Below are 22,259 nucleotides of genomic sequence, written 5' to 3' on the forward strand. Positions count from 1 at the left end.
AATGGGAAAAACTCTTTTCAGCAAGTACTTCTGGGAAACCTGGACAGCTGCATGTAAATCCATGAAACTGGAACACACCCTCACACCATCCATGAAAATAAACTCAAAATGGCTTAAATACTTAAACATAAGACAAAACACCATCAAACTCCTAGAAGAGAACATAGGCAAAACATTCTCTGAGATCAACCCTATGAATATTTTCTCAGGTCAGTCTCCCAAAGCAATAGAAATAAGAACAAAAATAAACCAATGGGACCTAATCAAACTGAAAGCTTTTGCACAGCAAAGGAAACCCAAAAGAAAACAAAAAGACAACTTACAGAATGGGAGAACATAGTTTCAAATGATGCAACTGACAAGGGCTTAATCTCTAAAATATACAAGCAACTTATACAACTCAACAGCAAAAAAGCCAACGACCCAACTGGAAAATGGGCAAAAGATCTGAATAGACATTTTTCCAAAGAAGATATACAGATGGCCAATAAGCACACGAAACAATGCTAAACATCACTGATTATTAGAGAAATGCAAATCAAAACAACCATGAGATACCACCTCACACCAGTCAGAATGGCTATCATTAAGAAGTCCATGAATAGCAAATTCTGGAGGGGGTGTGGAGAAAAGGGAACCTTCCTGCACTGTTGGTGGGAATGTAAACTGGTACAACCACTATGGAAAACAGTATGGAGGTATCTTAGAAATCTACACATAGAACTACCATATGACCCAGGAATCCCACTCTTGGGCACCTATCTGGATAAAACTTTCCTTAAAAAAGACACATGCACCTGCATGTTCATTGCAGCACTATTTACAATAGCCAGGACATGGAAACAACCCAAATGTCCATTGACAGATGATTGGATTAGGAAGAAGTGGTATACATAAACAATGGAATACTACTCAGCCATCAAAAAGAACAAAGTAATGCCATTTGCAGCAACATGGATGAAACTAGAGACTCTCATACTGAGTGAAGTAATAAAGAGAAAGACAAATACCATATGATATCACATATCTATAATCTAATATACAGCACAAATGAACCTTTCCACAGAGAAGAAAATCATGGATTTGGAGAATAGACTTATGGTTGCCAAAGGGGAAGGGGGGAGAGTGGGATGGATGGGGAGCTTGGGGTTAATAGATACAAACTATTGCCTTTGGAATGGATTAGCAATGAGATCCTGCTGTGTAGCACTGGGAACTATGTCTAGTCACTTATGATGGAGCATGATAATGTGAGAAAAAAGAATGTATACATGTATGTTTAACAGAGTCACCATGCTATACAGTAGAAAAAATAATAATAATGTATTGGGGAAATAAATAAATACTCTAGCAAAACAAACAAAAGAGAGAGAAGGGATGAAACAAAGTGTCAGAGGATTACTAATTATTGAAGCTGGGTAATTGTTACATGGAGACTCATTATACTAATCACTCTAAACTGGTATATATATTTAAATTTTTCCATAATAGAGCATTGGAACTATTGCACTATTCCAGTGCAATAGTGGACAGTGCAATGCATTATCAAGCATTTGAATTTTTTCTTCCAGTTTTTTTTTGAGGTATAAATGACATACAATGTTCTATAAGTTTAAGGTATACAGCATAATGATTTGACCTACATACATCATGAAATGATTATCACAATAAGTCTAGTGAACATCCGTTATCTCATATAGTTAAAAAAATTCAAGAAGTAGAAAAATATTTTTGATAAGGACTCTTGGAATTTACTCTCTTAACAACTTACACATATAAGACAGAGAAGTGTTAATTATATTTATCATGTTGTATATTATGATTTAGTACTTATTTTGTAACTAGGAGTTTGTAGTACTTTTTGATTGCCTTCATCCATTTCAAATTTTTTTAAACAGTATTAGGACAAATCACCAGCCTATAGGCTGCACTCAGTCACCAAGATGTGTATTTGCCATTGTGAAAGGTACAGAAGTTTGGGCTGAAGGTAGTTCTAAGACCATCCCCTAGAATTTACTTGCAAGTTTTCTATGTTTTTAAAAACCCTTAATTAGTTTTTTGTGGGTTGTCTCTCCTAAAACTCAAGTGCCAAGGGACACTAGACGGCTAGTATTTTCCAGTTAGTTGAAGTCTGCTTTTTTGTAGTATTTTTCTCCATTTAGTTTGGAAGGAAAATGGGCTGGTGACCATGACACTTCCAAGACACTCCAACCAAGATTTCTAACATGTTCACACTAAGGTCAGCTAGATTCAACCAGACTGCAAACTCTCTAGTGCAATCAAAGGAAACCTATGGAACAATTCTATCAATGTTGGACTGTCGTTTAGCACTTAATGGAATGAATTATTTTATAGATAGGATCTCATTTTATTCTCCCAAGAACCTTCAAGTCAGATGTTTTCTTTATCCTCATTTCAAACCAAGGAAACAAAGTCTGAATGATGAAGTAACCCTGTCAAGGTCATAGAGATTTCTTTAAGAGGAATCCAAGTTTGTCACAACACAAAGCCCATGTTTTTGTCTGCTGTGAGATGTTGGCTCTGTCCCTTCTGTTCAATCATTTGCTCATTCAGTCTGTATTAGTTTTGATTTTGTGCCTGACACTGGGGACCTAGAGATGAATGAAGCATCATCTCACACTTAAAAAATGCTTCACAGATTATGTGACTTTGAACTGGGTCTTAAAAGATGAGTAGAAACTTGGGCAAGGGGATGACTAGAGAAAAGTCATTTCTAGCAAAGATATGGAGATGAGGAGTACAGTGTGTTCAAAGAATGGATAGTGAGGGTGGCTAGAGCAGAATGGAAGAGGGAAAAGAGAAATGATGGTTGGTCCATTCACTCAGTTAACATGAATTCATTAGTATCCAAGTGTGTACACAAAGAGAAATCAGGTGTGTCCTCCACCATAGAACCACCATCATATCTGGGGAGAAAGAAAATGCCAAGTATTTTGGTCTATTAGTTAAGACTACAGACTTGAATTCTCATTTATTTTATTTATTTTCATTTATTTTAGGCCTCTGAAAATTAATTGAACTTTTTCTCTACAAAACTGAAAAAAATAAGTATTCAAAAAAGTTATTTGCATTTCAGAATAAAGAGATGCTGTATTTTTCCTCCTCTGCCCTTTAAAATATATGCTATAAAAATATCAGGCTTGTCACAGCAACCAAAGTACTTTGGTAAGAGATGAATATTTATGAAGAGATGCAAAAAGGTGGTCACTTTAATTTAAGAAAGCTCTACTTACGATTTATTTTATTTGGTAAAAAAAATAGTCATCAAAGCAAAGTTCAAAAGAGAAGAAGAAAGGCTTAGGTTGTTTCAAAAGTCAGAATATAGACATAAAAGGATAATTATGTCCTTGATAATAAACATTTTAAAATAATGATCATGTCATAGCTAGAGCAAGGCTCTATTTGAGTCAGCGTGATGCAATCAAGATACTGAGGAAAGTCAGGAGATTTGAGACCTTATCTTCAGGTGTAGTGAAGTTAGTTAAAATTTCTGAATCTCTGTTACCTAAGACGGAAAAGTCATAGATTTTAATTATGCTTCGTGAATCAGTAAACAGCAAATTAATACAGAAAAATCATTCTCTACTCCTGTGTAACTGAGGCATTTTCTAGTGTCCCTTTCAATTCAGACACTGTGCACTTCCAATTCTGAAACAGAAAAGCCAGATGCAGTATTGAGCTTCTTAAGTATGCTAAAATAGTAGCAACCCACCCCAGATTCTGTTCTCTTGGATCTGAGCTGCCATATTCCACATGGAGGCCATGCTCTGCACAAAGGTGAGTGGCAAAGAGGTAAGTGGAGGCCGAAATCCAGGCCCTGCTCACCTCAGTCAGCCCAGGGGAGGGAACACCATTGGGTGTGGTTACCTCCAGCCTAAAAGTGCACCATGAGGGGAAGAGAATATTGTACCTCCATTCAAAAGCAGTGTTCATGAAGATGTGTAATTCCATGGGAGCTCTTTGGACAAATACAACATAGGATGCTGTAGCAGATTCAATGGTGTCCCCCCAAATTCATGTCCACCAGAACTTCAGAATGAGACTTTATTTGGAAACAGACTTCAGAGTTGTAAACAAGGTAAAAATCAAATGAAAATATACTGGTTTATGATGGGTCTTAAACCCAGTGACTGGTGTCCTCATAACAAGAGGAAAAGGACAGAGAGACACCTGGACATAGAGATGTAGGTATCATGAAGATGGAGGCAGAGATTGAGTGATGTGTCTACAAGGCAAGAGCTGCTGGCAGCCACCAGAAGCTAAGAGAGAAGCATGGAGGAGATTGTCCCTCAGAAACTTCAGAAGGAACCACGCCTTCCAGCACCCTGATTTCAGACGCCTTGCCTCTGGACCTGTGAGAGAATATATTTCTGCTGCTTTAATCCAGTCAGTCTATAGAGACTTGTTGTGGAAGAACTAATATAGAACCCATATGTTTTAGTGGCTAAGAGTACTAGATCTAGAGTCAAATAAAAGTTCTTAACCTATTTGAAACTCCATGTTCATATCTGTAACATAATGCTAATAGTGGTGCCTACCTCACAGCATTTGACAAAGGGACAAATACATCCGATGTGCTTAGCATATAGACTGGTCTATGCTGAGAATGGAATAAAGCATCACTATGATGATGTTGATGATGCTGATTCTGACACCACTGCTGTTGATGTAATGATGATGATGATTGTAAGGGGAAAAGATACACAAAGTTCTGAGTGCATGTGGTAAGTATAATATTAAAATATATAATGTGTGTGCATGTGATATTCAACATGTGTCTATTCAACCCATTTAATATGAGCTTTAAATAATTAGAGGAAACCCTTCCCTCTTGTGGCAGAGACTCGAGGGCTTAGCAAACACCAATATGTCTATTTCCTAAACCCACTGGCAGGGTGGAGCATGTGAATAGCTCTGGCTAATAACACATGTGCAGAAGGACCACCCAATTTTTATTAGATTTTGCATGAGTTTGAAATACGCACATTAAAGTCTTTATTGTGTTAAGCCACTGTAATTTTATGACCTGTCTGTTGTGTTACCTGGCATTAACTCTAATTAACACACCTCTTTTTCACCTTCCTTACTGTCCTCCTGACCCCGCCCCACCTCAGACTATTTGGAGAAGGAAAGCAAAGTGTGTTTCATTGTGTAACATTGGGTTAGTAGGCCCAGAATTTTACCCTAAGGGGTCAAAAAGAATTTTTTTTTTATTTTTAGGGCCGCATCCAGGGCATATGGAAGTTCCCAGGCTAGTGGTCAAATTGGAGCTGCAGCTGCCAGCCTACACCACTGCCACAGCAACGCAGGATCTGAACCATGTCTGACCTACACCCCAGCTCATGGCAATGCTGGATCCCAAACCCACTGAGCAAGGCCTGGGATCGAACCCACATCCTCATGGATACTAGTCAGGTTCGTAACCTGCTGTCCCACAATGGGAACTCCTGCGACTGGAATTTTAAATAAGCAGAAGCAATGACTACAGGCTGAACTGCTCACAGTAAAGGAAGGGAGTGAGCTATAGCCAGAGGAGCCCTACTGAAGTTATAGGTAAACTTAGTGGCCAGCATCCTGTAGAATCTTTCTGCCATCTCTACTCCAGAGAAGAGATGTACATTCTCAACTACTCTCTTCACTATCTTTAAAAACCCGAGATGAAAAAAACCCTCTCCAATAACCCCCCAATGTTACTGGAGAGATACCTAGTTTGGGTGGACTCCATTAAGTTATTGCAATCAAAATTCTTACATCCTAAATAGTATGATTAAGCAATCAACAAAGTAAAACAAGAAATGGCCAATAAGCATTTTTTTAAAATTCAGCCTAACTATCTAGGAACTGAAGAAATCAAAAGGAAAACAAAAATGATTTCGCTTTTTGGGGGTCTATTAGTTAGCAACATTTGTAAAGCATGGTAATACCAAGATTGTCAAGAGCATGGGAAATAACATTCCACTCACGCATGGATAGAAGCAGTGTAAACCAGCAAAAGTTTTCCAGAGGACCACTTGGCAAAGTATGAAAAAAGCCTAAATAATAAATATTCCCCTTTGGCTCAACAATCCCACTTCTAGAATTTAACTTAGGGAAATCATTGGCACATATAAACAAGATATCCTCTGTTCACAAATGCTCATCACAGTATACTTTATGATAGAAAAAACTATAAACTGAATATCAAATGATTAGTGATAAGTTGGGTACATTATCATACACATACTGGGATACTATACCACAATTTAAAACAGTGATTTAATAATTCTAATGGCTCTGAAAGATATTTATAAAGTGTTCCCAAGTGAAAAAAAGTTATACTTTTTTGTATATACCATACTGTTTATACAATAAAGTTTCACATTTTGAAAATAAAGTGTCATATAAACATGATTAGGAAAAGGTCTAAAAGGCTATATAATAAGATACTAGCAGTTATTGAGTCCCAGCATTACCAGATCATTTGAAATTTCATTTTAGTTCACTGTTGATACGTAAACAAAAGGAAGAGGATTCTTTAGAGCCACTTTCATAACACCAACAGTGAATCTAATATGAATTATGGACTCTGGGTGATAATGACATGTCGACATAGGTTCATCGACTGTAAGAAACCCTAGTGGGAGAAGTTAATACTGAAGGAGACTAGGCATGTTTGGGGGCAGGGCTATATGGGAAATGTCTGTACTTTGTTTAATTCTGCTGTGAACCTAAAACTGCTCTAAAAAATCAAGTCTATTTTTTTTTGTCTTTTTGCCATTTCTTGGGCCGCTCCCGCAGCATATGGAGGTCCCCAGGCTAGGGGTCAAATCGGAGCTGTAGCCACCGGCCTACGCCAGAGCCACAGCAACGCAGGATCTGAGCCGGGTCGGCAACGTACACCACAGGTCATGCCAACGCCGGATCGTTAACCCACTGAGCAAGGGCAGGGACCGAACCTGCAACTTCATGGTTCCTAGTCGGATTTGTTAACCACTGCGCCATGACGGGAACTCCAAAAATCAAATCTATTTAAAAACCAACTATCTCAGCCCTCGTGCTGTGACTTCTCCCATATTTTATTCACCAAAGTGGTCTCAGAACTGGCCAAGTTTCAAGAAATCTCTACCTCTTGATGGCAACTGGCGAGGTCAATTTTGTATAGAATATTTGGGGTAAGAGCTTTTGTTGCCCCTTCTTCGGAAACTATAACCTTCTACTTAAAGATTGATTTAAATCTCTATCAATCCTAAAAAGCTCAGAGAAGAAGAAAAAGCACTGAAAAAGTGAGACAAATAGGACAAAGTGAAGGCATATACACAAGTCCAGCTATGTAATAATCATAATTCACAAAAACTCAAATCACTAAAAGTTGAAGATCATCAGAGTAAAAAAAAAGGCAAATAAATAAGGCAATGCAATCTTCATAATAGACATCTTTAAATCATAAGGACAAACTAAAGTTAAAAGAAAAATATACATGGCAAATTCTAACCTGTGGAGAGCTGAGTTAGCAATACGAAAATATATAGATTTTGAGACAAAAAAATTATTATGACATATAAAGAGAATCATTACAAAAACAACAAAAAACACTTGAGAGTTTTCAGTATATGAAGATAATATTGTAAATATTTTTCGAGTACCCACAGTGTGTAAAAAAATTTCAAGTACCCACAGTATGTAAAACCAAGAGAGCATGTACCTTTAAAGAATGACCTTTTAGTCAGGCTTATTTCTTATCATACATTCCATGTAAGGAAATGGGCAGAAGACAATGTACCTGAATATTAACCATGAGTGACTTGATGAAGTAAGTCCAATGTCTTCTGCCAGTTCTACCAACTGGCTTTTACAGCTTTGGTTTCTAAATCTGGGACAATTTAAATGAATAAGCATGGTTTACCCTGTTATCAGTCAACTATCATCACCCTTGTCATCAGAAAGTCTTTAATAAGCACTTTCACTTTACCGGGGGATGGACAAGAAGCAGAATGAAAACTCGCTATACAACCAAAGCCTACACTTTGCTGGAAGGGAACAGCACAAATAAGCTTGATGGGAAAGCTAGAGCAGGAAGGCAGCTGCAAGCTTCACAACAGCAGAGACAGAATAGGAAAGAGAAATTCAGGAGGCAGAAATAGAAAGGAGGGGGAGCTTTGCAAGTCAGAGTTAAAGCTAATGGAGAAGGTATTTATAAAGGCATGATGAGATGAGATGGAGAAAGGAGAAGAGGTCAAGGATGGTTGGTGAAGGGCAATCACTGAGGTTTCCACTTTGGCTCTCAGCATGAAGTTAAGTACACTGCAGGGAGAATGTAAAGGGTAGAATGAAGAGTCAGAGAGAGTAGACAGTTAGAAATTATAATTCAGGAAGTCACAGAGATGGTAGAGAAAATTCACACACACACACTACACTCACACACACCCCAAACTGAGTCCTATAAGTAAATATCATTCAAATAAATTAGTTTAATTTCATAAATTGGGTTTTTCTAAGTGTATACATAAATCATTCAAGTAGGTAAAAAGAAAAAAAATCACTATCCCCACTTTTTTTTAATGTGCCTTGAAAGGATAACCCCTTTCTGTAAGAATAAAAGTATTTGCAATGTACAAAACAGAAGGCAATAGAGAAATCACTAGAAAAGTTCTCAGACCTTCCTTACAGCTCCAATGACTAGAAGCCATGCCATACTGACTTCTAGAGGGCTAACCAGGTGAGGAAAAGAGGCGGGGGAGGGTCCATGACACTCCTGCATGGTCATAAAGGAAACTTGGCAGAAGCAAAGAGATGGGAGAAGAGAAAAGAAGTGAGACAGAGGCTGTCCTGTGCATCATCCTTGAGGAAATGAACCAATGTTCCCAGCAGACACCCCCGGAGCCGCCTGCACCAGAGCTACTGTGAGAGAAGGGGCTGTCCACCACTCAGCTGCCATTCTGATTATCTGCCCACCAATGTGACTTTCCTTTTGCTGCAGACATTTGAAATCTGTTTTGCTTTCTCCTTTCATAGTTTCTTCACACACATGGTATCTGATTACAGCAGGATCTCCCAGGACTCCATGTCACCTTCTCCATTGGATGACAGGCTCCTTCCAGAATCTCCCAAAGTGAATTTTGTGATTGCCACCCAGCTTATATTTTAAATCAGAATTCAGAACATCCCAAACATGTTCTCCACATCTGGAGAAAAATCATTTACTATTTATGCATACAGTTGTTTCAGGAAAAAATATTTTCCTTCCATAGATAGATCAAATGAGGCAAATGGTGGCCTCCCAATTGTAGAGGACTCAACGGTTTATGGACTAATCTCATGCACATAATTCCATTTCATTCCTCAAATCACTACTCTTCCTGACCCTTTAAGAACCCCCAACTCCCAACCCCAGCTTCAATGATTTTCTGTTCCTCTTCATATAAAGACCAAACTCTTTAGAAGACGTCAATGATTTTCTGTTCCCCTAGATATAAAGACCAAAATCTTCATCATGATATCTAATCTCCACCTCCAACTTTCATCCTCAACACCCTGCCCCACTGTCCTCCAAACTCCAGCCACATAGCCCTTCTATCAGCTTCTCAAATGGGCCACAGGACTTCTGCACATGTTTTTGCATCTGTGTTAAATGTTCTTTTCCACCACCAATTTTGCTAGTTAACTCTTATCCTTGCTTTGGTTTTTGGTTCCATTGTTACTTCCTCAGGGAAGGAGGAAGTAACATTGTCCTTTCTCAGTCTCCCTGACCAGATCAAGTCCTTTAAGATAGCTCTACATACCTTCCTTTCTTAGCACTTAACCCAATTATAATTACATGCATGTTCATGACTATTTGATTATGTTTTTTCTCTACCAGTAGACTAAGCAACTGGTGGTACCTCCATTTCTTCTCTAAGAGCAACAACTTGTACATCAATTTTTTTCTCATCAGTGTATCTATGTAGTGCTAACTCAGTTCATGACTCATATTTCACAATATTTAATAAATGAATGAATGCATAATAATCTCTATGTGGAAAGAAGTTACATCCACATTTGAGAAATGTAGAAACTCAGTCTCAAAGATTTTAAAGGATTTGCTCAAGGGACATAGATACAGGTATTTGATTCCTGACATTATGACCATTTACTGGAAATGCATCATTCCAAGGACTGGAAAGCACTGCATGGCACTCTAGTAGGTGCCTAGTGCAGATTTGCTGAATGAAGAAACAAAAACAGGAGTTCCCGCCATGGCTCAGTGGTTGACAAATCCAACTAGGAACCATGAGGTTGTGGGTTTGATCCCTGGCCTTTCTCAGTGGGTTAAGGATCCGGCATTGCCGTGAGCTGTGATGTAGGTCACAGACACGGCTGGGATCTGGTGTTGCGGTGGCTGTGGTGTAGGCCAGCAGCTGTAGCTCCAATTTGACCCCTAGCCTGGGAACCTCTATATGCCAAGAGCGTCGTCCTAGAAAAAAGGCAAAAAGACCAAAAAAAAAAAAAAAAAAAGGAAACAAAAACAAAAATGAAAGTAGCAAGGAATAAATTATGAACCTCAATATGGCATGTGAAGAGAATAGTCTTGGCTGTGACATCAGGCAGGTCACATCACCTTTCTAGGCGTCAGCAGAAGTTTCTACTAGATGATCTTCATGTTCTGCAAATCGAAGATTTTGTGCTTCCAAACTCCTCATACCCTGGGATTCTAGCAGCAGGCACCTACATATGGTGGCTGAGTTATTTCTCAGCCCAGATTTGACTTTATGTTTTGGATCATTTTTTAATGTATTCAAAGAGCAATTATCCCTATGCAACCAGAGGCAATTGCAGAAGCAATTATACTAAGGGTAACATATGGCGGCTATAGAAACAATAGAAAGTTATTGCAGGGTGTTAAGCACAGCAGATGGAAAAGCATTGGTATAACCTTGACAGTTGACCCTGGGACTTTCAGATATGTTCTATCATCATATGAAAGGAGGCAAAGAACATCTGGCCCCCAAAATAGCATTTTGAGTGTTCTCTGGGCCTTGTTAAATAGTTCAGAAACTTATAAAAAGGAAGCACGAATGGTCTCAGTCATTCAGCTAAGAGTTAAGTAGAAACTATAAGAGAAAAGGCACTTTTTTCTCCTAATAAATTTGGGAATTCTCCATCCAACTAGTCACACAGACATGCTCTTAGCCTGACTGTCTCCTAATCAAATTCCCCACCGAAGAGCTCCAAAACAAAAGATAGCTTACCTTTCCAGATTTCTCTCTCACCCACTCCCTGAACCAGCCCATACTCTGGCCTCATGACTCTGGTTTTTTCCTGATGCCATGGGAAATCTCATGGCTCCTTCATGTCCAGTTCAAATGTCACTTCCTCTTTGAAGACTTCCACAGTGCTCCAGGGAGAGTTTGGTCCTACCTCCTGCAAATTTCTGCAAGCATTTATTTATGCACAAGTAATAGCATACTGATTTATGTTATGATCACTTGTTAATCTGTCTGTCTCTGGCTCTAATCATCCCACTAGCCTATAAGAACCTTGAAGATAGGGATTATGCTTTAGTCATCATGACATATCCCAAGCATACAGTTGCATGTCTGACATTTAGAAAGTCTATTGAGTTAAGTGCTAGGTGACAAGTAATCAGCAGGTGAATTAACTGTAATGAAAGAATACACCTTATTACATCAACCCACATAATAAAGGTTATTTTATGGGGGACTTTGGAGTGACCTCACTTTAACCTCATAGAAGTGACTCTATTGCTAAGAATTTCAAACACTCAATATACCAGTAATGGAGTTTTCAGAAGAGATAGAATACTATTCTGCTTCTTAGCATTTAGCTAAAATTATTAAACTCTTTCTACATCAGGCACAGAACTAGTCTTGCATACACCATTTCATTTAACCTTTAAACTTATGAGGTGTTACTACTCTCATTTTCAAACAGAATAGTTGAAGTGCAAGTAGATAAATTATCTTTTCCAGGCCATAGGGTTAGTAAGTGGCAGGGCTGGGATTTGAACTCCAGTCCTAAAACCCAATCTTCTTGGAGTTCCTTGGTGGCTCAGTGGGTTAAGGATCTGTGTTGTCACTACTGTACCATGGTTTTACTCCCTGGCCAAAGACTTCTCACATGCCACAGGCGTGATCAAAAAACAACAACAGGAGTTCCCGTCGTGGCGCAGTGGTTAACGAATCCGACTAGGAACCATGAGGTTTCGGGTTCGGTCCCTGCGCTTGCTCAGTGGGTTAACGATCCGGTGTTGCCGTGAGCTGTGGTGTAGGTTGCAGACGTGGCTCGGATCCCGCGTTGCTGTGGCCTTTGGTGTAGGCTGAAGTCTACAGCTCCGATTCAACCCCTAGCCTGGGAACCTCCATATGCCACGGGAGCAGCCCAAGAAATAGCAACAACAGCAACAATAACAACAACAACAAAAAGACAAAAAAAAACAACAAAAAATAATAATAAAATAATAAAAAATAAAAAAATAAAACTTGAACCCATACTACCCATGCTATTCTCCATCTAGTTACAGGACCAACCCTAATATTTGAAGTGTAGGTCATAGTCTTGAGTGTTTTTCTTCACCTCTTACTACTTTTATTTATTTATTTATTTATTGTCTTTTTTTGCCATTTCTAGGGCTGCTCCCGTGGCATATGGAGGTTCCCAGTCTAGGGGTCGAATTGGAGCTGTAGCCACCGGCCTATGCCACAGCCACAGCAACACCAGATCCAAGCCACGTCTGCGACCTACACCACAGCTCACGGAAACACCGGATCCTCAACCCACTGAGCAAGGCCAGGGATCGAACCCGCAACCTCATGGTTCCTAGTCGGATTCGTTAACCACTGAGCCATGACGGGAACTCCAATTTACTTTTATTTTACTTAATTCTACTCACATAGGAACTTTCATTTAAATATTTTTGTAATCTTCCCTAGCAGACTTCTACCACTTTTATTAACAGTTATTATCACCATCTAGGGACACATTTTATCCCTCAACTTCAGAGTAAGAAAACTGAGATATAGAGCAGTTACGCAATTTTTCCAAAGTCACACAGCTACTAAATGACTGTGAACCCAAGCCATTGACTCTTACACCCACATGCTATCATCCACTTCCTTTAGGGCATTTTCTATGTCAGTTTGGAAGTCCATGTGTCAAGGTATCTGGGATTGTTACCCACCCAAGACAATTCCCGAACAGTTCAATTGCAGCAACCAAAATTATATGTAAATGCGAATACCTCCTTTTCAAAGAAAACAAAATCCGTGTGTTTTCTTACACATAAAATGGAGCTAAAATCTGTATCAAGCTGTCAATTGTACCTCATCTGCTTCCATTAGGTAGCCTCGGTTCTGCTTTCATCACTAACTGGTAATATCCTACATCTGATTTAACTTAATCCTTTTAAAAAAACACAGGTAAATAATCTCAAATCCATAATCGCTTGCCTGGTTGGTGAGATTGTTTTCTTATTTCTGAGAGATCATCGTCCACAACCGCATATGGTATCTTGATACAATAATAACCAAGAGCATTCACTGAGCCTTTCGACCATGTGTCAGATGCTGAGCTGAACTTCTGCACCCAGATCCCTCATTTGCCTAATCCTTTCATGAGCCCTGTTCTACAGGTGAAGAACTAAGCCCTCAGATGCAGAGAACCTTGCCAAAGGGTCCATGGGTGGAGCCCAGATCTGACTCAACCACTCAGCTTTTTCTCAGCCTCTGGCTGCCACTGTTCTAGTCTCTTCCCTTCCCCCTGTCATCAAGGAAAATCATCCAAGCGGAATTTTAAAAAATAAATGAAGTACCTGATAAGACCCAGGTCGTCTCCATTCAAATCTACCATTTTCAAGAGTAACATTTCCTTGTCTGTGTTTGAAGAATACCTAGTCAGCAAAACAAAGAAACTTGGTCAGTTCTAGGTTAGAGCCTGGCCCTCGGGTTTGACAAAAAGTAGAAGCTGACACAAAAACGAAAACAAAATGCCTGTCAGTATGCAAGGCTCCCTGACACTCTGTGGTCCAACGAACTGCATCCAGGACCTCATTTCTCAGCTAAAGAAATGATTCGCAACTGTGATCAAAGGGGGATTAGGTCAGCTAACTGGAGAGGAAATATCCATTTTTATGTAATATAGGCAATATTATAGAACATATACTATTTCTTACAAAAGGCATGTCCTTTGAAATTTCTACTCATATCAAATTTTAGTGAAATCTCTTAAAAATAGCAGGGAATGTGCAAAATCAAAAGCATTCCTGATCTACAACTTAAAGGAATCTTTTCTGTTCAAAGGAAATCAGATTACATTTTCTTTTTTTTTTTTTTTTTGTCTTTTTGCCTTTTCTAGGACCGCTCCCATGGCATATGGAGATTCCCAGGCTAGGGGTCTAATCGGAGACGTAGCCACCGGCCTACACCAGAGCCACAATAATGCGGGATCCAAGCCACCGCGTCTGTGACCTACACCACAGCTCACAGCAACACCAGATGCTCGACCCACTGAGCAAGGCCAGGGATCCAACCCACAACTTTATGGTTCCTAGTCAGTTTCGTTAACCACTGAGCCACTACGAGAACTCCAGAAATCAGATTACATTTTCTAAAAATCAATTATTTTGGAATCTACTGAAACATATGCAGACAAATGTAAAATATCAAGTTGAACTGAAATATTATTTTACTCTGCCATAGTAGTCAAGTACTTCTCTTCTGTCATGAACCTGGTTCCTCATACAAAAGTTAAAAAAATCATCTTCCTCAGTTGCCTCCTTCAGTTATGCCAGTTTTATATCTTAGTCTTCATGCCAATTTTTAAATTTTCTAATCTCTTCCCTCTTGCTCCATTCTCCTGGACTAAAATGATTTCTTGTGAATAATGTAATAAAAAGAGCTATTCATTAATTTAGCAAATATATGTAATGCACATTTTTATATTTTACAGAAAGAAGAAGCTGAGAGACAATAAATTAAGATTTAAATAAACCACGAAAGGTCCCACAACTAGGAAGTGATAAAGCTGAGACCACAGTTGTGCCTGGTTTGAAAGCCCAGAGTCCTTCAAACATTCACACCTGAGTCCCACAGCCAGCAACGTGGGAAGATAGGTTGGTCTGTGCTTCTACAGTCTCATTTTATTTCTGCTTGTCTTGGATAATAAACACATTTTTAATTACTTTGGCTGTAATGCGCTTTCAGGATCTCACCCTATCCAGCAAGTATCAACCCTGTCCTTATAGTTTGTTGCTGTTTCCTAACGGAAACATGGGGTTTCACTTTGATAATTTCCCTCTCACCTTGCTCTCTCGGACAGTGGATTCCGAAGGTAAGAAGTGGGACTTCGGTTGATCTGTGCACCATCCACATCGCCTTTGTTGATAAAGATTTTGCCTGGTTTCATATTTGTGTGTGCTATCTCAATGCTCTATGGGTTGAAAAACAGTTGTAAAGTTAGAAATTCTGGTAGGCATAAGGACTTAGTTGATATAAACAGAAGATTCCTGTGAACAATTTCCTTTGTCTCCAACTTGTCCCTGCTATGGGATGAAAGCTGGGAACCTCAGGGCTGGTATTACTCCAGGGGTAAACAGACATGGCCTTCAGGGTGGAGAGAGGAAGTGCTCTCTATAGGGAAGCACCTGAGTCTCTCAGGGCTGCTGAGTCAGGCACCGTCTGCCATTTCAGATGGTGGGAGGTTTGACCCTGGCAACTCTCTATCTTCCAATCTCACCCTCTAAGGCAGTTTTTTAAACTTTTTTAACTGAGAAACACAGCAATCAAAACATTTTCCATTGTAACTTAATACGTATCAATATATGTATCCTGAAACAAAAGTCCATAAAACAAACTATATTCTGTGTCATACACTATGATACTTTCCAATCTTTTGTTTTAGTTTCTTTTTTTAAGCTCATTGCAATCTATGAAACTGATTTCATAAAGCCTAGATTGCTATTCACACTATGAAAAGCATTGTTGTCAAGACATTTCTACCTTTGCAGGCTAGATCCCTGGTTTTGGGGGTGGCGGGGTGACATAATAAGAAAAAGTAGAGAGGGCTAAACCTTACAGACAAAGAATGAAGAAAACATTAGCAAGGATTCTATAAAAGGAAATAATTACCTAGAAGGAGAGAGGGGAGTAAAAACTACTCAAACCAGGAAGGGGAAAAGAGTTTGAGGGTATCAGTTCAGGGCCCCACATCAGTCTAGAGCTGTTGGAGGACTTAAAAAAAGGGTGTGTGGAATAAACTGGATCCCCTTTTATGCTCTCTGGGAAATACAAGGAAGGATTGGAATTATTTGTAATTACTTTTAGTTCCTCAGTAGGTTCCTTTTCATGTGACTTTGTTCAGAGAACAGACCATGTACGGACCTGTAATTTATAAGGGTAACATACAAATTGTCTTCTGTCTCTTTAGATGACTGTAAGAGGTTTACTGCCCTTAAACCCTCCTCTCCCAATCAATCAGTCCCTCAGGACTAGCAGCCCACAGCTCAGGACCAGAAACTACAATGCATCAGGAATGAGAAAGGGAGGTAGGTGCTCAGACTGTGATCAGACCAAGATCCTATAGGGACTCTCCATATCATAGAAACCACTCCTGAAACACTCCAAGTAATGCTAAAGAACAGCTGCCTCTAGGGTCCTTTGCCTACCTTCATGATGCCATTGACCATGTACTCAAAAGTACGATTGCTAAATCCTTCACTGGCAAGTACAAATGTAGTGTATTGAAAATATCCTGCTGGACCCGAATGTGTGTGAGTGCCGCTCAGGATAACGTTGTCTCTTCTGTACAGGGAGCCATATTTACTCTGCAGTCTGTTCAGGACCTTTAAGAAAGAAGAAACAAAAATGAAATAGGACTAAGAGGAGGAGTAACAGAGGGGCTTAGCATGAGAAAAAGCTCTGACGAGTCTAATCACTGATCCCTATCAATGCCATCCCTGACAAGTGAACTTTCACTCTATGCTTGAGCTCATCATCAGAGTAACAACATCAACAATAACTGCAATCACTAACACTTTATAGATTCCTGCTGCGTGCAAGCACAATGCTAGGTATGACATACATCATGTCACTTAAAAATCTTTATCACCGAGAGAGGTATTTGTTCATCTTATCTTTTAACTGAGAACATTAATGTGTATAGAAGTTAAATAATTTGTCCACTGATCTAATAATTAGCAGTCAGAATCTAGGTCCAAGTCTCTCTAAACAAAGCACAAGTACCCTTACCTACTCATTGTCTAGACACTGTTGTAACCACTAGGAATACATGAAGTCCATACCCTAAAGAAGGTTTTATTCTAATGAGTGAAAGATAAACAAATAAAATATGTAATATTATATACTGATAAATGCTGTGAAGAAAAAATACTGCTAGGTAAGGGAAAAGAGAGTGACAGGTGTTAGTGAGGAAAGATCTTTCCAAAGATGTTAGCTTTCCTCTGAGGCTTAAATGAAGAGAGCAAGCTGGTCATGCAATACTGAGGAGAAAGCACCCTGGAAGCTGTGAACAGAAAGTGGGATGGCCTCTTTTATTGCCTCACTTCCCAAAGTGAAGAACTCAATATTTCCAGGTAGAGACATTCACACTTACTCGTCTGGGGGAAGCTACCTGTTGTGACCTGAGGACACCTAAGCAATCCCGTGGAGAGGCCCAAATGACAGGGACCATCTTGTCAACACTAACTTGCTAGCCATGTGGGCAGAAGCCATAGAAGTGGATCCTTCAGCCTCAGCCAAACCTTCCAACAACTGTAGCCCCAGCCAACGCCCGAGTTTAACCTCATGATACAAAAGTGATGGTATGTGACTGCTATTCTCACATAGAATCACCCAACCCAGGCATTCTAGCTGTCCTAACCCACCCAAATCCTGAGAAATGATACATGATTATTAAGTTACAGAGGTTTTTGGATGAAGTTTAGAGCAATAGATACCTAATCCAAAGAGACTCAGTAATTCATTGAATTAATCGGGGAACAGCCAAAGGAATGATTAGTGTCTTTGTATGGTATATACACATCACGAAAACAGCAGAGAGAAAATTGGTGATGTTGCTGAGTACTTATTTCTTTTTTTTGGCTCAAATATCTCTTTTTTATTGAAGTATAATTGACTTAACAATACCATATTTAGTGCTGAATACCTATTTCTGATTATGCGTTAATCAGCAGCATTCTGAAGTTCGGTATCATTGCGGTTTTCTTGTGAAAGGCATTTTGACCTTTATATGTGAAAAATTATTAAAGCATTCCAGCAAAAGTGTCAAACCCAAAACAACCTTCCTCAATGAAAGACACTGTCACTGAATACCAGGGACAATGATCAAAGTTCCTTTATGGCAGGGATGGCAAATACTGCTTATCTCATGCACTCAGTCCTATTCATTGGTGGTTGTTGCCAGAAACAATATGTTGAGAAGGATTCTGAATCCAAATCTGGGATGAGAAAAAAAAAAAAGTGCTTTTTTGATTAGCAATGCTGTCTACCTTGAGTATGGCATAGGCAGTAGTATGCTGATAAATTGTTTCCCTGAAGAAAAAAAAAAAAAAGCCCTCATTTGTATTGTTTGCCAATTTCCATGGTGTAAATACTCTCAACATAGTGAATTTCAAGCTACCAAAAGTTTAACTTCCAGCTCACAAAGTTTCTGAGTACTTAATAATCAGCTCTCATGAACTGGTACAGGCCAGTTCCAGCACGTTACTTCTACATAAGGGAGCAGCAGCAACTGATGTGCCATATACTTAACAAACATAAAGACATCCATTCATCCCCTTTTATTTGAGGTGAAGAGACCCTTCTAGACATGTGATCATTGAATCAGGAAGGAGATCGTACAAACCATCTTGCCTCATCAACCACTCCATGCCCCAAATACTGACTGCTAAGTTATTACATCCACATGAGCAATCATGCAATACCAGGCAAATGCGGAAAAGAAATATGATATAACCGGACTGACATTACCAGCCCACATTCTCCATCCCAATAAGCTTCTATGTTCCTTTTGTTTGATCCTAACTCCAGCCCCAACTCTTCATTATTCTTACATGCTCTTTCATACAGTAACTACTACTGCTTCATGAAGAAGAAATATCTGTAGAGAAAAGGGGAAATGATCAATAAAGGGACACCATGAAATCCTAGCTAAAGTCAAAAGCTGGAGTGCCTGTTGTGGCTCAGTGGTAACGAACATGACTAGTATCCATGAGGCTGCAGGTTCGATCCCTGGCCTCACTCATTGGGTTAAGAATCTTGCATTCCTGTGAGCTCTGGTGTAGGTTGCAGAGCAGCTCAGATCTGGCCTTGCTGTGGCAGTGGTGTAGGCCAACAGCTGCAGCTCCAATTCAACCCCTAGTCCAGAAACTTCTATATGCTGCAGGTGCAGCCCTAAAAAGACCAAAAAAAAAAAAAAATCAAAAGCTGATGTTCTTACAATTCTGCAACCAAGAAAAGAGCTCATGAAAAAGAAAGAATTGCCAGTCAACTTTAAAGTTTCCTTATTCCACACATTTTTATTACTAAAGAACTACAATGTTGGGATTTTTAGAATAAAATGCATTTTTTCAGGCTTATGCAAGAATCAAGCTCTTAAAAATGTAAAAATTATGAATCTTTAATTTTAAAACAAAAGAAAAAAAGACTACAAACAGCTCACAGAAATCTTATCTTAAACTATAATCTCTCCTATGACTGTCAGACATATGGGACTTCTGGGGAAAAAGAAAAAAAAATGTAAAGCTCAATCCTGTAATAACAATGTCTGCAAATAGCCCTTCTAAGTAGCATGTTTCCTACTTCATGAAAGGAGAGATATTTTAATATAGAGCAAAGTTACATTAACGTCTACCACTCACTTCTTTGACTTCAGTTCCCACTCCATTACTTATTGCTAACACTCTTGGGAACATGACACAGAAAGAGTTGGAAAAGTCATTCTGTTTTCCTGCCCTGCCTCACTGTGGGGGGAATCTTCTTTAATCTTTATTACATGCTGGAAATGTCATCAATCTTAATGCTGAGACTGAGACCCTGACTAAAACCAGGTGTTATAAATAACCTTAATGACACTGGGTTCGTTACATTTGTATGTTACAGCTTCCCCTGGGATGAACTTGGGATAAGCAAGTGGGTTCACTGAAAGGCCTTTCCTCTGGGTCTCAGGCTGCAGGGAGGAGTAAAAATAGGAAGAGACGGTTAAATGGTGACCACCACTGACTTGATCGTGGTCTACAACCCAACACATTAAACTCCATCCCCTCCACATTCCACGCTCAAAGTCTACTTTTTGAACCTCCTGTTTCTACTGATGACCCTACCATTTCCCAATCAGAACCATTTTTAATTCCTTAGAAAAACTGTACAGTGCTGTGGTAATGAGTGTGCGCTTTGCCACAAATACGCCAATGTTTTAATCCCAACTCTGACAGTCCCTAAATGCGTACCCTTGGACAAGTTAGTCAATCCTCTGCAACGAAGCTTCCCAATCTGCCAAACATAATCACAATGCCTCACTCATACGGTCATTTGGAGGATTAAATGAATGACGATACATATGAAGCACTTAGAACAATACCCGAGTCATCAGAGTCAACTTTTATGTCAGCTCATCCACAAATCTCATTAGCATTTGACTTTTTACCACTTTATAGTCTCACTGCCATTCCATTGGTTTAAGACTTTCATGCCAGCTTCATGTAAAACAGGGGAAATTTTCAGGCAGTTAAAATCCTCCAATGCTAGTTTCACTTTCTAGTTCTTTCAGCCTTCTAACCCCTTGTAAAAGACCCCCATGTTAAACCCTCTCGGTTGGAAACACCCAGTGTGATTACTGTTTCCCCAACTGGACTCTCATCAGTAGAGCCTTGCTTTCCTCATTTAAGGAATCTCCCAATTTATGTCTTCACCTCTAGTGAAGAGATGCCTTACTTCAATCTGCCTCAGACATCACAGTCTGATTAACCATCCTAAAGCAAAATTGTGTTTGCATCACTTCTCCACACAAAAGTTTTGTAAGACACCCCATCACTCACAGACTTAAAAACAACCCGGCATCCCAGGACCCTATACTTATGACCAACACACATTCCAGGTACATCTCCAATTACATGCCTGCATGTATCCTAATAGAACTAATCTCTGTACCTTTAAATAAGAATCTACATTTCTCCCTGTGCCTCTTTGTGTTCCTGCTGGCTTAGAGAGAGAGAAACCTAAAAGTCCATGTTGATCACTCTCTTTCTCGCCCTGTACCCCTCCACCCTACCTCGTGCATTATAGTTGCCTGCCCAGGATCTCCTATGCACCTTTATCCTGAGCTCAACTTTCCTCAAGGTGGGGAACAGTCTAAACTGGGGGAAAACCACAGAGTCTGCCATATTCTACAATACAGTTTAGAGATTAAGAGAGCTGATACCATGTTCTTTTAAAATTTTATTATGGAAATTTTCAAACATATACAAAAAATAATCAGAGTAGAATCATGAAACCTGCATATGCCTTTCAAAAAACTTCAGCAATTTATGGCCAACCTCATTTCAGGGTTGCATTTTAATTCTCTTTAATTCCTTGCATCTATTCTCAACAGTCTTAAAAACTTGAGGGAAGGGTTGCTGATTGATTGCACTCTCAGACTTCTAACAAGGAGGATGTATAGGAAGGTCACCTGCGACATAATAAGCTTACAAAAAACATTAGCATTAATAATGATGATGAGCCATCTGCAGAATGGAAAGCAAGTTTTGGCTAAGATGACTTAGAATGGAGTAATGTGGCTCATTCTCCTCACTCTGTTATCTGCTGGATTGTCAAGAGCTTAGAACATTGTGGGTAGTTGAAACTAACTGGATGAGAAACAATGAGAGTTTAGTTACTGTCACATTCACCTGCGGGCTCTTCCTTTAAATCGCGTCATCTCCTTTTCACCGTTATCACTTACCTCCAACCTGAGTCGTTGTGATACCATGCCTATCTCAATGCTGACAAACACTACTCGGTTGGACCCATCTGGTTCTGCCATGATGAACGCACGGCTGTACAACCTTGTGAGGATGCCCTGTGCATTCTGGCCAGTTTTGCCGTAGCCCATCTAAAGGGAAAGAGAGAATCAGAGATATTCCTTCTCACTGCCCTACTACTGGAAACCAGGCACAACCATACAAGAACAGACTACTCAGGAAAGGCAAAGGGAAACAATTCACAGGTCCCTGAGGCTCCCAGTGAGACAGTATAAGAGTTTTCAAGAATAAA

The 22,259-nt window shown here is 39.5% G+C and overlaps 1 protein-coding gene across 2 annotated transcripts in view; it reads right to left on the reverse strand.

The window, feature by feature from the left end:
- Positions 1 to 22,259, reverse strand: part of ASAH2 (N-acylsphingosine amidohydrolase 2) — a 68,292-nt gene that overhangs the window by 40,600 nt on the left and 5,433 nt on the right. For both annotated transcript variants that reach the window (XM_047761033.1, XM_047761032.1), the window contains exons 3-6: positions 21,949 to 22,098; positions 16,655 to 16,831; positions 15,293 to 15,420; positions 13,805 to 13,882 (exon numbers count right to left, since the gene is read on the reverse strand). In XM_047761033.1, the coding sequence (XP_047616989.1) occupies positions 13,805 to 13,882; positions 15,293 to 15,420; positions 16,655 to 16,831; positions 21,949 to 22,098 (533 nt within the window). The remainder of the gene's footprint in view (positions 1 to 13,804; positions 13,883 to 15,292; positions 15,421 to 16,654; positions 16,832 to 21,948; positions 22,099 to 22,259) is intronic.

This window comes from Phacochoerus africanus, chromosome 15, assembly GCF_016906955.1.
Source record: "Phacochoerus africanus isolate WHEZ1 chromosome 15, ROS_Pafr_v1, whole genome shotgun sequence".
Taxonomy (NCBI): domain Eukaryota; kingdom Metazoa; phylum Chordata; class Mammalia; order Artiodactyla; family Suidae; genus Phacochoerus; species Phacochoerus africanus.